At 38.7% G+C, this 18,470-nt stretch overlaps 2 protein-coding genes across 6 annotated transcripts in view; both read left to right on the forward strand.

Annotated features, from left to right (window-relative positions):
* Positions 1-4,069, forward strand: part of hipk3a (homeodomain interacting protein kinase 3a) — a 31,646-nt gene extending 27,577 nt beyond the window's left edge. For all 4 annotated transcript variants that reach the window (XM_028032889.1, XM_028032879.1, XM_028032862.1 and 1 more), the window contains one exon: positions 35-4,069. In XM_028032889.1, coding sequence (XP_027888690.1) covers positions 35-559 — 525 coding nt within the window. In that variant the 3' untranslated portion in view covers positions 560-4,069. The remainder of the gene's footprint in view (positions 1-34) is intronic.
* Positions 4,070-6,741: 2,672 nt separating this feature from the next.
* Positions 6,742-18,470, forward strand: part of kiaa1549la (KIAA1549-like a) — an 89,839-nt gene continuing 78,110 nt past the window's right edge. For both annotated transcript variants that reach the window (XM_028041601.1, XM_028041607.1), the window contains exon 1: positions 6,742-7,196. In XM_028041601.1, the coding sequence (XP_027897402.1) occupies positions 7,001-7,196 (196 nt within the window). In that variant the 5' untranslated portion in view covers positions 6,742-7,000. The remainder of the gene's footprint in view (positions 7,197-18,470) is intronic.

Below are 18,470 nucleotides of genomic sequence, written 5' to 3' on the forward strand. Positions count from 1 at the left end.
TGTTCATCATCTTTGTTTTGCGTCTTTCCGTCAGGTGCAGCCATACGGTTCAAACCACAGCAACAAGGAGTGGAACGGCAACTATGGGCCCCTGCGACCGCATGCCTACATCCCTCCTACTGTCCACACACATACCTTCACACATCTGCACCACAACAGCCCCACACACACCTCGGCCGCCCCTCACACCCTGCTCTCTTACCCATCCAGCGGGCCTCTCACCGCCGCCCATCACCCCATCCTGCCCTCTCGCCCCCCACCCACTCTCCTCCAGCACGGCTTTGGCCTTTCCCATCCCCAAGGTGGGGCGCTGGTCCACCAGGTTGCCCTGGGCATTGGCACACACCCCCACCACCCCGGACACCCCGCCGCGTCGCACCGGCTCCTCCCCTCCCCGACCATCAACCCTCACCACCAGCCCGGCTACACCCACCACCCGCACCAATTCAAGCCGCCTTTTCCCCCTCCTCACCCATACATGGCCTCCCCGGCAGCCTTCACAAGTTTCCACCTGAGCCCTACCAAGCTCAGCCACCACCCACAGTTCTCGTACATCTGAGGGGCGGGACGGAGGAGCAGCTGCTCTTCCTGAACAGGAGGCTCAAGGAGAAATGGACTGGGGCTGAAACTTGGGCAGGGAGACCTCCCACCCGAACACAACATGAGCACTTCTGTTGAGACAGAGAAGAATGGAGGAAAATGAGCAATGTTTTATCACCATGGATGGATTTGAGAAATTATTTTACGAATGTTTTCTGTAATATGACGGGTTGACTTGACAGGCTGTTGATCATGTCTGACTGTCGAAGCAGAGACTGCCTGGAAAATCATGTCAGGATGTGGAGGAAGCTTCAAATCGTTGAAAGAGCGAATGAATTTCTATGACAATTAGGAAGCTTTCCTCAATAACGTGTTGAGGAACATTTGTACATTACCTCCTGTCATTGATCTGAACTGATTTGAAGCTGGAAAATCATAGGTTTCTGTTTTTGTTCTGTGTTCTACGCTGTTGGAGTTGTTGAGCCTCTCGCTCCCTTTATCTGTGTTGCCTTGCAACCCGCGCACGCCGCTCTGATCTGCTCGTTACCTGGACTCGATCCTGGAATCGAAGGCTCATGATGGCTGCCTTCTAGTGCCTTAAAACCTTTGAGTCTTTGATATTACTTCAGGAGCGTTTAGATTGTACGTTTTGCATTTAAACAGGTTTGCAGCACTTAACCTAGAGACTCTCAATGAGACGGGCTTCTAAAAAACGACGAGGATCACTTGCATGGGCTTGTTCTACTTTACACTTTCTAACTCCTTGTGAGTTCAATCTAACTAGAGGCTGCACATATAGGGCTCTGACTGAATTAGCTTTTAATGTATATAAAGAGTGATTTGATATTTTGATAATCGATTTCTATTCACTATAGTACTTAATTCATAACAGTATTGTCACTGTTTATTGTAACTGCAATACAATCTAGATCCTCTGGGTTGCTGTGTTTTTATTATCTTGCATTTAGGCTAGATTTGCATTCATGCGTTTTAGATTTTGGGAGTGGCATAGACTTGTTTAATGTTTTTAACTTTTAAGATACTTCTCAGTGTTTGAAGTAACCTATCAACTTAACAGTATCACTGCTGGGCTTTTGAGTATTAGTCGTATCAGTAATTATTCTTGACGGAGATTTTGTGCCCTCTCCCCCACGTATTGAAACCTGTCGTCAGTTTTCATACATTCCTTCAGGGTGGAAGCGAAGCCTTGATTATTATTATTTTTTTTTTTCTGTGTGTGCGTTTTCATTTGTGTCTTGTGTGTCGTTTTCTTCACCGCCGGCGTTTCACTCCAATCAACACCAAAGACTTTCTTCGTTAATCATTTCGGAAGCACGGTCGGTCATATTTCTGTCACCTCCAGCATATACTGTTGCAGTCGTAGGCTTAATTTTTTTTTTTGGGAATATATTGTGAAATCTCTATTTTAAAAATAATAAGAGGTTGAGGTTTTATTTTTCTGAGCTGTTTGCTAATTGTATTTGGAATGTATAGATAATAAGCTGCTATATACTGATTATGTGCCACTCGGTAGCTGTGAATTTAGAGGATTAATCTCTTTTTGGTCTGCAGTCTCTCCTTTGTTATTGTAGTTTGGACGACTAGATAAAACTTAAATGGTTTTTCTTCTGATCATAGAGTGTATTGAATGCTACTCCTTCATGCTAGTGCCTCTGTATATTGGCTTTGTTTTGAAGTGTTTCTAAACTGCTGTATTGGAAGTTAAGTTTTCCTTTTGGTTTTATTTTTTATTCTGTTGCTTTTTGGTGTGAGTGTTTTGTGTGTATTTAGCATCAGTATTTCAAGCGTAGGCGGGGTTCGCTTTGATTCTGTAACCAGTGTGATGTATTATCGTCTTTCCTTTCATCAACGCGGCTTTTATTTCCGTTATAGGACTGTATTTACAACTCTTTGTACTGTATCAACTTAGTGCCTTTTCCTCAACCAGTGGCAGGCGGATGATGTCTACGACATCAAAGCGGGAATATTGTAGGCTTGCTCCTTCCTGGAGTCAACTCTGGTTTTCACATCATGAAATCCCCAAAGTTTGTTCTGTAGACAAAGATGAAAACAATCCTGCATTTCTTTCTTTCTTTTTTTCCCCATTGTTTTATTTTACATTTTTACAGAATCCTAAGAAAATCCAAATCAGGGAATGTTTTACTCACCAAGAACAGCGTGCAGCACTAAAAGACATGCGGGCCTGAGTAACATTCACAAATGCAAAGCTTTATCTCACACCATGAATGTATTTGTGGATGTCAAGAAATCAGTCCTTGGTTTGCAAGCTCAACATTTGTCTACATTTTGGGTGTTGATAGTACTTGTATGCAGCTATTACCATTTGTAAATGGTTTATGTTTTGTAAGGGTTTTTGTTCTTTTTTTCTTAATGCTTTATCCATCACTCATAATCAAAATGTAGGTCCAAAGGTTTCCCACCCTGATCTAATTATTACATTACAGTATAAGGGTTTTGCTATGTTATTTAGGTATTGGGTGTATTTTGTGTGCTTGTCAGCTATGCTACTGTTTGAGTATGTTAAAGTTTTGTGTTGTGTACACCAAATGGTTTATTTTTATTTTTTTTAGATTTTATATGTATTGTGGTGTGCAGCCTCTCTTTGCAAACCACCCTTCTCCCCGTGTGTGTGTGTGTCAGCTCTGCACAGGTGATGCCCCATGCTGTAATCCCGCCCACCACCACTTTGGATTAATTGCTTTGGGTAGATAAATCTCACGTCCCTGCAGATTTACGCCGACAGTCGCATCATCAAAGACACCGGTCGGGTTTTGGGGGGATTGTCACACAGTCCCTGATCCAAAGCTTAGCAAAGCACATGAAACCCTGCTGCCTTCAGCAACACAGCAGGCTTACAAACAATGTTAATACCCCTAAAAGCTTGTGGGTGAATTTTTTTTAATTGGGCATTGTAATACACACACTTGACAACATGTAATAATACAGAAATGCTTGCTCCAAGCCTGCTTTCACTGGGCACCAGCATATAAAAAAAAAAACACGCCATATCAATTGACATGTACCTGATCGTCACATTTGGTTTTTGAGTTTGGATCTGTTTGAAATTAAACTTGTAACATCATTAATTATCATTACTTAGGCACAAAAATGTAGACACAATTGCAAAATTTAAGAATTTAAGCTGTTACTGTTCTAAATGTGTAGATTTTTGTGGCTTTATGATTTGTATTCCTTGATTTTTGTTTTTGTTAATCCTAAATGCTACTCTAGTGTGACTTGTAGCAACTGCACTGTGCAATATTCAACAATATATAAGGACTGGGAAAATAATTGTTTGGATGTATTGATGTGTGTCTTACCAGTTTGCGGTCATCTCCCTCCTCCCCCCTCTCTAGTTCTCAGTGAGTTTCAATGTGACCAAGCCTTATGTACTTTGTCACAAAAAGCGGGTTCCTTCTTGGTGACTCTTATTGGTGAGTGTCAAATTATGAATTTATTGTATAATATGGTGAGATTCACTTTGAATTAAAAAAAATCTTTTGCTTCAGTCACTGTTGTGCTTTTTGGTCATGAAGGAATGAAGCACCAAATGCTTTCTGGATCAATTTGATGACTTGATCCAGAAAACGTTGTCATGCAGCTGTTGGATGCATCCCTGGTTCAACCCACCTTAATTCAATGGATGATATACAGTACGTCCTTAGCACGTGATGAAGTTCTACAGCGTTCTGGTAATGACTTGGTTATTAGATTCATGTCTGTTGAAGCGGCAACATCCTTAATATTTGCTGGACATCAGCTGTCGAAGAATGGAGTTCAACAAGAAGAAAGTGCACAAAGGTAATAGCTCTGACAGTACATGTCTGGGGAAGAAATACAAAGGCACTGAGCCAGGAGTGTATTGTAGAAAAAAGGAGTATAGATTTTAGGTGGAAGTAGCAACTCTGTCCAGGAAAAAGACAAACATTATCACTGAGCTGGGAGCAATTTTTTTTAGAGTAGAAAAACATGACAAAATTAATTGCAACAGCTTTGTCAATGACTAGTTAGGAAAGAAACGGAAGCACTGAGCCAAGAGTTTGTTTTAAGATAAAGAAAATATGAGCGTACACAGTGATCTGTCCAACAATGAATATGTCCTAGATAAAAACGGCCAAGAAATGGTACACAAAGGTACTGGCAACTGTTGCTCCTTATTAACAGACCTGTATTAAGAAGAGACCTAAATGGTCTGGTGGGAACACAGTGCTACCTTCTATGGGAATAAAACCAGTACATGGAGAGAAGCACAAGAGCATCAAAATAAGGAAAGTGGTCAGGGACTCCATCTACGTAGCAATAGAGATGGCGTCGAACATAAACCACTCTTAATTTTGGACTTTAGTAAAAGTGAAAGTTTTAAGCCAAGGTTTTTGTCACATAATCGACAGTCTACATTGAGGAATCACACCAAATTTACTAAATAAACATGCTATATTTCGGAATTTTGTAGAAAATAATCCTTAACAAAAGGTGTTTTAACAGCAAAAAATGTTTTAGCCCCCCCTGAGTTATATTTAGAAATCAAAATGGTGTGATACTGATTTGTAGCAATAGCCACAACCTTGTTCTGGGTCTGAAATTTCAGTTTGGAATTTTCTTTGTGAAGTTCTCATATTTACCCTTTGCTTTGTGGGCTCTGCCACACTTCAGATACACTCATTATTATTATATATTTTTCTTATTACATCATTAAAATGACAGGAACAAATGGTCTGATATTTTTCTGTTTACAGGTATTGTTACATATGTTAATTTTGATAACTTTTTTATCAGATAAAACTGACAATCATATGGGAAACATGTTTTGGACAGTACAGCAACAAATTTTGAGAAAACACTTTAGCGTGTCATGCATTGTTTTCAGTTCATGGCAGCCTTTGATCGGCTGACTTTGGTTTTGCCATTAGCCGCCACCAGGGGGCGCCAACTCCCAGTGGAAAAGATACTTTCGACGCTGCGATTCTTCGCAACCTAAACTCACTTCTGATGTCGGAATGATGGAGCAACCTCAACATGTCAACCAAAGAAACACCACACGTGAGTTAATTTATTAAATTTTATTACACCAAACAGGCAGACTATTTGCAATCTGCTTGAAGCTGCGTTAAGTTGGTCACAAGCTAACCTTCCGTCGGAAATGACCTTCAAAATTTACAGCAAATCAAAACTTTCTATTTTTCCCCACAAAATAATCTTATTTCATAATTGCAAATTAGATTAAAACTTATTCGGTTAAATGCTAAAGAGAAAATTCAGAGTAATGTAAATAGCAATTACCTTTTTTTTTTTTTTTAAGCAAATAGCTGTAGTGAAAACTGTTTTGTTTCCAGACATGAATAATGGAGGTCTGTCTCCACTGTATGCCCCTTCTCTTCATTTATAAACCTTGTTATAGTGTCCAGCTCAATCTGAATGTATTTATCGAGCACTTTCATACAATCAATTATAAAACAAAGTGCGAGACGTTAAAACAAAGGGGTAAGTATACAAACAGACTAATCCAAGGAAAGAAATCATTATTAAACTATTAGAATAGAAGTAACTGTGGAAAGGCTATTTTAAATATGGAGAAAGATATGAACAATATGCAAATATTAAAATTCAACAACTGTAAAACGTTAAATAAGCTTCTAACCATGGGAGAAATAAACAGAGGTCCTGTAACACTGTTAGCTTAATTATGAAATCTAAAATGGAGGTTTAGATGTAGATTACAAAGACGATACAATATTAGAGGTATGACAACCAAAAATAAAACTGAAATAGAAACCAACCAGGGATTGAATGTACTTAACATTTGATTTTAAAAAAGTGATTTAACAAAAAAATAGACAAAAGCCAGACTTAAAAAAACAGCTTAACTCGAGAGTCAGAGTAGACCCTGGAGAGTTTACCATCCATCACAGAGGAACACAGAAACACAAAGGACAAATAACTACAGTATAAACATATGGATAATTTTAAGAGACTAGTTAACAGTCATATTTTTGGACCGTGAGAGGAAGCTGGAGAGAAATCCGACCCTATATTTGAAAGCCATACAATAAAACTCCCTACATTCTACTTGGGTTGGGTGAAGGATTCCTTAAATGCCGAGCTAATGACTTTAGTTTTATTTTGAAATAATTAATTGCTGGCTTCCGGCCGTGTAGCTGTGCATTGACGTTTCCAGCAGCAGTGGGATGAAGAGCGCCTTGCGGTCGCAGTAGGGACTTCAGACCTCATCGGCGCTTCAACGCACAGACCTCCGCGGTCTGAGACGCGAGCAGGGAGAGAAAACTAAAACCAGACCGTCCTCCCGGTCGACCCATACAGCCTCCGGAGGGCTCATGGAGAGCGGAGCCCTGCTTGTCCGAACCGGCGGAAGCTTGATCGGATGCCTTTCACCACAGCAGCGCCGTTAGATGATTTCCATTCGGGATTAATTGGTTGATCAATGGCTTCCAAACATGCGCTGCTTCGCAGAGGCGCCCGCGGGGATGAGACGGCGGTGAAGCCGACGGGATGGATTCGGGACGCGGGGATGGTGGCCGTCTGTACGCCGAAGAGCTGGAGGTGGTCCAGGACTCCGAGCGGGATCATCATCGGGGCGCTCCTGGTTCTGGTGATGCAGAGCTCTTTGGCCGCTGAACGTAAGTCTTTTCTGCCTTTACTTGATCAAAGCTTATTTCTTCATTTAGATTAAACCCCCCCCCAAAAAAACCCTCTATCATACACCTGCATCAGATTCCCACTCAACCCCGATTGTTTATTTAAACAGATCAGATGAAGTGGAATGTCTCGTCTCTTCTGTCAGTGCAGTGTTGGGTGACTTTACTCGGATGCCTTTAAAGCTGTTTAAGCGTTGCACAAAATCTACGATGTTGTGTTTACTCTGCTCAAATTTTAATCCATATTATTCATAAGGTCTACTGTTTGTTAATCCATTGAGGGCCTCACCGAGGTCTCCAAAGCAGGCATCCGGAGTAGAGAGGGCTGTGAACCGCATACCTTCACCCACAGAGTCCAGCATCTTTGCATTTGGAGAGAAAAAAAAAAGAAAGAAAAAAGACTTTTGCAATTTTTATTAACATACAAAACAAAACAAATTTCAGAGTCGAGAGATCTAATGAACTATTGCAGATTTAAATTAAGGCATGCAGAGAAGACGTGAAGAAGATGTTTTAGACATCCTGCTTTACCTAACAGCTGGTTCAGACCAACCTTGCAGTCTGTGTGAGGAAAAAGGTTTTCTAACAAAAAATAAATAAATCATTTACTATACAGAACCTTTAAAATAATTTAAACAAGATCCGTCAGTTTGTCACCGTTGCATAAAACGAAACCAAATATTAGAGATCTGTGAGGAAAACATTAAGTATACCTCAGGTTTTAATAACAATCAAACCCACTTTTAGTAATAATGGCTCTGGCATTTTGTGGCTATCAGATGGCCTCGCATCTGATTCTTCAATACCCAAGATACCCTGGATCTGTAGCTGGAAAATAAGCCCAGATCATCATCCTTCCACCACCATGCTTTAAATCAGCTGTGACAAGTTTGCTGAGTTCCTTTTTTATGTTCCAGTGTTGTGATTCTTTCAGAAGAGACTTTGCAAACCCAAATATTTATTTAAGCTTTTCAGATAGAAGCTGCTTTCTAGATTTTAGCCATTACAAACATGCTGTGCGAGTTCTGCATTTATCTAATTGGTTGTCATTTATTTTAATATTTGTCATGCTAATTGAGGCTTGTAGAGTTTGTGTTGGATGTACTGCACTTGTTGCTTTTTTAGTGGCTACGTAGCTAAACTCGGGGGTGATGGGTGGCTGTACTAACTGTACAAATGACCTGTCTAACAGTAGAATAATGGACCTCTGATTGCTTGGAAATACCACGAGCAATCAGAGGTCCAAACATGCGCTGGATGGACGGCAGCTGGGTACTACTTTATCTCTTAAATCTTACGAAAGCTCTATTTTAAAATTACAAATGTGAATAAATTAAAATATGACAAATGATTAAAACACAAAAATGCACATTTAAGTATATAAAATATGTGACAGGTTAGCAGCTTTGTGTATTTATACCTTGTTGACTGTATGAGGAGAAGTTTATCACAGTGTTTGGAAAATGTCAGTATTTTATTTTTTGCTTGGCCCCTGGAGGAGAAGCAAATCACCCACTCACACTCTAAAACATTTTCTCTGAAAAAGCACCGTTCCATTTACAAGCAAGTGTTTCCATAAATCCATTGAGAAGAGTCAACTTTCACCTGCTTACTCAGTCATTCAGTTATTTTTGTTTGTTTTTTTCATACCTTTAGAAATTTCAGTCACATGTTTTTATTTTCTACATTTCCACTTATAGTCGGGTGAGATGCTCGGGGGGGTTTGTTTTCTGTTCTTTTGTGTGTCATTTATTTGCGTTTGCAGCCACATGCAGTATGTGTGTAGGTGTTTTCTTTGTTGGTTCTACATCTCCCTAGTTGGTAGCTGCAACTAAAATAAAAACAGAGCATTTTCCAATAGTGTGCTTCTACACCTCTCTACCATAAACGTCCAAACAGTTATAAACGAGTGGAACTAATAGGCTATTTTTCTTGTTTTTTTTTCTTTTTATTTTAAAATGAGCCTAATGTTTTAACATTTCTCTGTGGTCATCAGTGTCAGTTTGAAGTCATTATATCCCTGACACAGAGTGTAATCACAGAGCTGTAACACTTTTTTCTGTTCCTTATTAGTTGAGATATGTTGTCACCATGGGAACAGATCTGCAGCTTATACTTTTCTTCCCGAGTGTCCTCGATTTGAAAAATGCCTCAAACATCTAAGCTCCAAGTTGAAGAACGGTGCCTAATAATCAGCGATAGAAGAGTGTGTGCTGAACTGTGGTGTATTTATGAATGAATCTGCATCCTGCTGCCAAACATGCATCCTGCTGTTGATGTTATTGTCACTGGTGTGTCTGAATGCCTACATGGGCTCCTATTTTGTTAAAAACTGGTATCAAAGTATCTCAAGCTATTTTAGTGACTGGAGTTTTTCCAGTTGGATGGAGCATATAGTGATGGAGTTTCTCCTCCACCACCTGTTGCTGGTCATCTGGCTGGCTCAAAGAAGGCGACCACACTTTTCCACTGTGTACAAGAAAGACAAATATTACTGTGGAAAAATACACTTAAAACCATCTACTTAGCTCTCTCTACATGCATATGGAGTCAAGAGAGAGGCTGTTCTTAATCGAAGGGCTTTATTATGATGTTCCACTTTTTTTGCAGCAATAGCAACTTCACTTCTAGAACGATTTTCCCTGAGGTCTTGTGTGGCTATCCTATTCATTTTTTAAAATTTTGACCATTCTCCCATGAGCACATTTTTGAGGTCAGACACTGATGTTGGATGAAAGCGCCTGGGATCGTCATTATTAGATTAAGATCATACACACACTTAAGAGGCTTAACTTCACCAAAATGTATCTTTTGGATGGTTTTAGTTTCTGACATAAAAAAACCCAGGAATCATTGTATTTAGAAAGTTTGTTTTACAAATGTTTCTATGTTTTTTTTCTCTCTCTCCTACAGTTACAAATAAATTGACATTTATTATGCAAATAGGAGATTCTTTCTTTATTGAGGAGTTGGCAACAGTGATTACAGCAGGAGCCTTCAAGCTTCTTGTCTCTGCAGAGAAAAGTCAGGCAGCAGAGAAATACTGTCATTTAGTGAAGACAGTCTGTACAGCTGTCTCTGAAGAGAGACGAGCTGAGAGAGGACATAAATTCATTCGGACTTAGATCGTTTTATCTACAAGCTTAAAACAAGAATTTTAAACTTGTTCATCTTGTCGGTTTAAAATTAAGCACAAATTGCAAAAAGCAAAACACAAACTGTAGAATTTGTTTGTTTTCAGAGAAGATGGAGAAAAAAAAATCATGGAAATCAGGCAGGACGTTGCTGTTTCTATAATGCTGATTGTGGCCGGCATGCAATTGTATGTTTTGAGGTTTTACATGATTTTATCCAACACAGCCAGTCTTAAGAAGCAGGACGGCACTGCTGCACAGTCAGTAATAAATCCTGATGCCGATGATGATTTATCCTGCGGTAATCGATTAAAATGATCAATATCACTGATTATGTACAGCACAGCTTGGCTCCTCTAAGTCTCCTGTGGTTCCTCATAGAGGATGATTTGGCCAAAGATCAGAGCTCTGAAAGCCTCACAATCCGATTAAAAGTTTGGGTGTCCATTGTGCTGCAGAGAGAAAAAAGATTTTCTCCCTCTGCCAATAAAAGGTGGATTTCTTTGTTGGTTGTTCTGTATGCAAGATTATGCAAAACTAGCAGAGGTTTATGCAAAGTGCTATAGAAGTAGAGCATGAACAAGAGCAGATTATGTTTTTGTGCAGCTCCAGCTCACGCTCTTCAAAATGTTTTAAGGTTAGATTTCATTTTAACTCGTTGGCTTAATATAATTACACTAAAATGCAACTGTCTTTTATCCATTCTGCTGCTTTGCATTTACATAATCACTCAGATTTTTGTTATTGAACATGGCTAAGGCTGTTTCCCAGTGTGCAACAGTGGCATATGCTAAATACGAGGTTGCTTAAAGTTGGAGAAAGATTAAGGGAATATTTTAACTCTTTTCAATGTAGAGTTGTGGGAAGTAGTCATGAGTAGTCAGCATTTTATCACATATACCGTACACAACAGGGTAGTTTGGAGAATCTGCGTCAAGCTATTTAAACCAGCCTGACCCTTTTGGAAAAAGTAATAGTTTTCCAAAAGTAACTACTGGTGGCACCAGCTGTGGAGGGGAAATTTTTTTTACCAATCCTTTTTTGCAGATAAGTTTCAATTCAACACATTAGAGGGAATTTAACTGTGAATAGCTGTTTTATGATCATGCTACAGCATGTTCGGGCTTTGTGTAGGCCACTCCAACATCTTCATTTAGATTTTCTTTCCGCTAAATAGAAATACCTTTAAACTTTTTCAGACTAGTAAATGTCAATTAATTTATTAGTTTATTTATTATCTGGCCATGATTTATTTTCTTCAGATCAGTGTACGACATGTCTGTTTTTTATCTCTCTCAGCATATGCTGTCAGGCCATTTTTGTTCATAAAGGATTTCTAGATTCTTCAGGTCTGCCAAGTAACCAGACCTGAGTAAAATTGGTCTCATGTCCAAAAAATCTGCTTAATCAAAGTTAATTCATGATGTAACAAGGGAGACGTTTTCACATAGTGTCAGTATTAAAAAGGTTTATTAAGACTAATAGTTTTTTTTAACATTAATAAACAATCAGAATTTAAAAAACAGGTCTTCTTTGATAAGGTGTCTTTTTAAGATGTAATCATCTGAAACACTGAAGAGTGACAAAAAAAGAAAAACATAAACAAAATACGTCTGTAAGGGGCCATTTTGGATGTTTTTTTTTTTTAGCAACACTGTGCACTCTAGGAGTTTCTGTGTCTTTGTGCCAGATTTCGAAGATTTTATTCATAAATATCTTAAACTCTGCAAGCTTCAAACTACACTTAAAGCGCCAGGCTCGTGTTGGACATGTCCACAGTCTGTCAACTGTGATTTCTTTTGGAAACACTGATGATGGTTGACGGATGAGAGTACTTGGTCTGCTGCAACCTGCTGTGTTTGATGCCATTCATTTCGCTTCATAATGATTCAGGCTCACACACACACACTCACCCCTACGCACCCACACACACTTTTAAGAGCTGTTCCCCAGTATAGGAACCCTGACAAATCGAGTGAATGGAAGCGCGCGGTTCGCTGTGTCCTCTTCGGCACTCAAGTAAATAACATTTCCGAGATTCAATCCAAAAGATTTGCAGAGCCCCATTTCACTTCTGCTCAATCTAGTTTGTGTCAAAGCATAAGATGTATTATGAAGAAAATGTGACCAAACACTGGAAAATAAAGTATAGTGTTGCTGCACGTTAGCTAAAAGCTTTTGGAAGTCCAGGATAATAGCGGCAGTACTGATTTATGTGCAACAATTTGAGCAGTTATGAGACTTTAGATTGTATTATGCTGTTTGACAAATATAGAAATATTCCTTTTATTCTCTGTTTTACTGTATGCCATCAGTGTTTAATGGATTGCTCAACATTTTCTCTGTAAAGATGCACGTTCTTCATCCCGTGCAGATTTTAAATCATAGTGGATATTAGTCTTAAGCTAACAGATGTGACATATTTTAAAGAGACTTTATTAAGTAGTTATTTATACTATCATTATAAAAGGTAAAAAGGATCATTTGGTTGGGTAAATGTGAACAATAATAATTCTTGACACTGACACTGCATGGGGTGTGACATGGACCCTGTAGCGAAATGTGAAGCAAACTCAATTTGATTGCAGCATTTTGACTTGTCACATGCAACTAGAGCTAATAACATCATTACTTCTGTGTTGGACAACAGGACTGAAGCAATGAACGGGCATTTTTAAAAAACTAAAATATTTGTATTTATAAAGGTCTGTCAGATTTAAAAATGTATATTCACTATTAACTGTGGTAGCAAACACTTGAAATCAACAGGTGCAAAATATCTTGGCATTAAAGCTGTATCTGTGCATCACTCATAATGACGTTTAGGATGCAATGCAATTTAGTCTGCTACGTACATTTCAGTTGACTCTTTGGCCATTAATTTTGTTAATGGAGTAAAAAGTGTCAACATCCACCAATAAAATATGACAGTCCATCAAGAAACCAATTTGATATTGGCATGATTGATATCATATACGTTTCCTTAAGTATATGCTATCTTAAATTGATTTGATCCCTAATGACTGGGACCACTCTGAAAACTAAGACAAGTAAGGAAATTAAGTTTTTCTGTATATCTTTAAATTTCATCTAATCCAAAAGGGTGTAGATCAATATTAGTGTCACAAAACTGAGTAAGATTACCACAATATTACAGTATTAACACAAAAACCTAAACATGATTGAATTCCTCTTGCTTTAATCAGAAAAGTTGAAGTTATTCCTACTACAATAATATGCAATAACACTATCTATAAGATGAAAGAAATGCTTTTGGGGCCAGACAATCCTGCTTTTTGCCCTTTCCAAATATCCTTTATGTTTTTTATTTTTTTTCTCCGAAGAGTTTTTGCGGCGCTAGTGGCTCATATTTTTTCTACAGTAGGCAGACAGGAAGGAGGGTGAGGAGAGGGGGGACGACATGCGGTAAAGGTCGTCGGGACCGGGAGTCGAACCCGCGACGTCCGCGTCGAGGACTAAGGCCTCCGAACGTGGGGCGTGCTAACCCCCTGCGCCACCACAGCACGCCCCCTTTCCAAATATCCTTAAACAGCTGTGAGTGAATCTCATGTCAGGAGGGCTCCCCACCCAGTATACCAGTTGGCGTGAAGGGTGGGGTATCCCATGAAATTCCAGTAGTTCCAGGGATTCCAGTAGGCCAGTATCTAGCCTGCCAAAGTGAAGAGCATGCATCTATTTTATATGTTGCTAAGGGAGACGGACCGTCATATGAAACAATTGTGAAATCATCACTTACAAAATGTTACAACGTTGTAAAAAATAGCTTTGAAGAAAGTATTTTCTGAAGTTTTGTTTTATATCAAATGAGGAAAAAGGAGTTAAATAGAATTATAGTAACTAAATTGAATAAATAGATTAAATTGAAACTAAGAATGCAATAAATATAATCAAATCCACTAAACCACAGCAGGTGCACTCTTTAGCACCTGCTGAGTGTGTTGGAAAATTGTTTTTATGGATCTGGTGGATCTGTCAAGTTATTTCTTAGATCATTGGAGTTTTGTGTGGGTTTATTGTTCAAGTAATTAGTTTACTTTCAACTTTGCTGCATATTTTAATGCTTTTTACTGTCATCAAACATGTGAGGCAAATAGTTTTTAAACACACCACATAGGAAAAACAAGCAGGAAGGAGTCTGTTGTCTGAGGAAATATTATTATTTTTATTTTCTATGTTGCTATGGTAATATTTTAGTTATTTTTAATCTTCTCACTGTTTTTTAAGCTCGTGTGTCTCCACATCCCTACAGGCTGGTTTCTTTTTTTCAGAGAGAGCTTGCAGGCATCTCCCATCAATAACAGCAAATTTAGGGTATTGGTATTGCAATTTACACAATTGTTTTGGCTTTAGTAATCCCACTGCTGGATGAGGGACTTCGATCAGATTCTGAAGTCAGTTTCTGAAGCGTTTTCATCCGGTTTGACTTTTTTTCAGGTGAATATTAACCTTATAAAAATCCGGATGCTATCATGAATGATTACAGACATCCCTGAGGGTTTTCAGTCAGAGCCTTCTTTAGATATGTTGTGAAACAGACTGCTACAGGAGATCCTTCCTGCCTATAGCCATCATCATATAACAATATTTGGATGATATAAGTTGCAATAATATTTAATTCATTTTTCACATTAAGCAAGTATTTTTGAACTGAATGTAGAGACAAAAGTTGTCAAAGAAGTTGATCATCTTCAGAACTTTAAGTGGTACAAATATTTTTATTCCTGATTTCATTTGACTGATTTCTGCTTATATTCACTTCTTGTAAAACACCATATTCTGCTGGCATCACTTTAATGGCTTGAAGCCAAGTAAAGTCTGAATACATAGAACAAATCTACTATGATGTGTGTTAAACAGTGCTTAATTCTATGTCTTCTGCATAACTGATTCAGGTGCTGTGTTCTAAATGCTACCTTATTCACTTACAACAATGCGAGACACGATACAGCAGCTTTGCAAAATCACAGTAGGTCAGATATTTAGTAACCCTTCTCACATACTGCTGTTTTGCTGCAGACTCCAAAGAACGAACATAAGTTAAAAAAAAGATGAGAATACAAGTAGACTTTGTGATCTGTGATGCATTGTGGGAAAATCCTTGTGACATTTGAAATGAAAGTTAAATAAATGTTTCTAGTCATTTGGAAGATCATAGAAAAGAGAGAAAAAAACAACCATTAACTTTTGCCTTGAGATTCTTTGTTGAATATTGACAGACACTTTAAGAAGATAAGGTTGAAACAGTTGGAGCACAACCTTGATGCCTCAAGGAGAAAATCTTCATATTGTAGCTTTAATTCATGCCAGCTGCTCGTGTTTAGACAGCTGTCCCTCTTTGCGTCACCATCTTGCATCACAAGGCAACTTCTCTGCCTTGGTTATATTTCTCTCTCTGTCTGAAGAGTTCAGGTGATCGCAGCTAAGGGAATGGTTCAGTCATGAGCGGATAGAAGAACAAAGATCTTACATGTGGTCCATGCTGCTGGGATTGTGTGTGTGTGTGTGTGTGTGTGTGGGGGTGCTGCATCCTCCCAGCAGATGTTCTCCACATTAAAGCAGCAGCAGCTCATTTTGCATCGCTCTGCTTGGCTGCTCTCTGTTCTGTAGTCCTCTGTGTCGCTCTGATTATGCTCTGCTGGAGATCTTTACAGCAACAAGAAGAGAAAAAAAAGAATAAGCTTTGCATTTGCATCTAAAGATTTAAACTACGCTCATTTATATTCTGATTATATTTTTGACTTAGAAGGCCATGGATTGGAGACCAATTATAGTATTTTTGCTCAATTAGAAATTTTTTCAGGATATGATGGTAAATGGTTAACATCTCCTCTGGCAGCGCTGCCTCTCCTCGCTCTGTTGCCAGGCAGAAACACAGAGTCGCATCCCCACTAATCAAAACAAGGCTGATTATATAATTTCGATTTATGATTTTTAGCTCATGTTATTTGTGATTTTGACAAAGAAGCCAATATAAACGAGGTTAAGTATCTGCTGCTTTTCCTTTTACCCATAAACAGCCAAACACTTTAATCAAAGTAACAGACTACTCCCTTCACTGCTGAACTCCAAAGTTTATCGGCTATTTCTGGAATATGTGTGTATGAGAGAGTTTTCATTAGCAGATTGTAAATATTTCTCCAGTTTGAACATTAAATGCATTATGCATGGATGGGGTACCCCCACCCTCTGCAAATCACCCGGGTTGTCGGAAACTGTTTTGGATACATCACATCTATAATCCCAATTAGCCACACTTTGTATTTTTGGAATCTTGTGGGGGCTGTGAATGGTTGCATGTTTCCTTGGTGCCGGTGTGCTTCAGGAAGGTTAATTATTTCCAGACTGCCTCCAGTGAGAATCACTTTGATGTACAAATGAGAGCTGAAACTCATCTGTACTTGTGCACCCTTTGTTTCTATGTACTGTCAGGAATTGCAGTGTGTCTGCTTTAATTGACTCTGGCTGGAAACACAAAGGCATGCAAGTTTTCTTAGCTTTTTGCCTTCTCGCCATCTGTGTGCATGCTGATCTTGGTTCTGTCCAGATGTAATGTGATGCAATAAAGGTTAAGCATGTTAATTAATATTTGCTGACCAGTGACTCTCTATATTATGTAAAGTCTAAAACAAGAGGAAAATGCACACCTTTTGAATCTATCTATCCGGAGACAGCAGTGAATCTGCATGCTTACTGTGCAATGTCAATTTTTACCTCACGTAAAGAGATGTGTAAAAAGCCTAAAAGTAAATGCATTCTTTATTTTATTGCATTATGTGGCCAGGTTACTGTATAGTGCTGTTAAACCATCTAACGTGTGAGATGAGATAAAATTCCCCCAAAGTTAACGCATTTCCATCTGGAAATAAGTGATAAGGAGAAGTTAATTTTCCTTTTTTAAAAATATTTTTTTTAGGCAAAAAAGATAAAATCTGAGTCCAACATTCATTTCACAGCAAAGAACAGGAAGTGACAGAGGCTGAAGTTCTGAGTTAACTTAGCAGCTTGGCTGTCATCATCGTAATCACCATCATCATCAGCTGTACTGTCACAATTATCTGTGCTTTTGTAACCAAGTTATGCAGACCAAAGTCAGACTTTGTTCTTCACCCACTTCAGTTTCCATTTGCTGCTCTCAGTTTTAGAAAAAGAAGCGACTTTCATTCTGTGATTTGTTTTCCATGTTTCTCCTCTTACTCAGCCTTGGGAACACAGAACAAGAAGATTATTTTCTAACTGGAAAATGAAATTCATAAAAGTGCTTTGCTTTTTCCAGGAGTCCTGCCTGTTTCTGCAAGGCTTTTATATCATAAGTCTGGCTGGGGTTGTGTCCTGAAAAGCTTTCCTGTTTTTTCTGCTTATTTTGCCTTTAAATTATTTGTAGGTTTTTAGAATCAGATGCTTAAAAACTCTTCCAAAGTTAATCACAATCAGGTTATAATTTGTACCAAAGATCTGTTTCTTTGGATATTTGTATTGTTGAAGTATTGTTGACATGTACTTTTTTTTTTTTTTTAATTTGGAGATTGTTTCAACCTTGAAAAGAAAACCCCGCAGGGATTTATTTTTATCTCAGCATCTAAGTGAGAGGCAGAGTGAAAAATTGATAAGCTTCTGCTTCTTACTGGCCAGGGTTTGGGTTTACATCTATTTCATCTTCCTCTGCTTCTGTGTGTTATGTATGAGGTCGTCTGCTGGCCCCTTTCCATCTCGTCATCAGTCACCACCCTGAGAATGGGTGGGTGCCTCTGTCCAAGTGCCCTTCCATGTCTGTTCCTCATGTGTCATTTGGCCTTGAGGCCAGTTTTATGTGTTTTTCTGTCCAAGGACTCTGTTTTCGGCCTTCAGTTGGCTCCATTCACGGCATGTTGTTGCTCAAAACGTGATGGAGGATTTGTCTGTTTGTGTTCAAATTCAAAATTATTTCTGAACACGGCACAGGTAAAGAAAAGTAAACACTCTTCATTGTAGAATTTTAAATGTTGGGACATAAAAAAATTGTTTCTTCTTTACCAGATGCTAAAATGGTTAAAGAAAAAAACTAAGTACACCCACTAATTCAGTGGCCTGTCATTTTCTGTACGACTTTATTAGAACCACATCA

The sequence above is a fragment of the Xiphophorus couchianus genome, chromosome 2 (genome assembly GCF_001444195.1).
Source record: "Xiphophorus couchianus chromosome 2, X_couchianus-1.0, whole genome shotgun sequence".
NCBI lineage: Eukaryota > Metazoa > Chordata > Actinopteri > Cyprinodontiformes > Poeciliidae > Xiphophorus > Xiphophorus couchianus.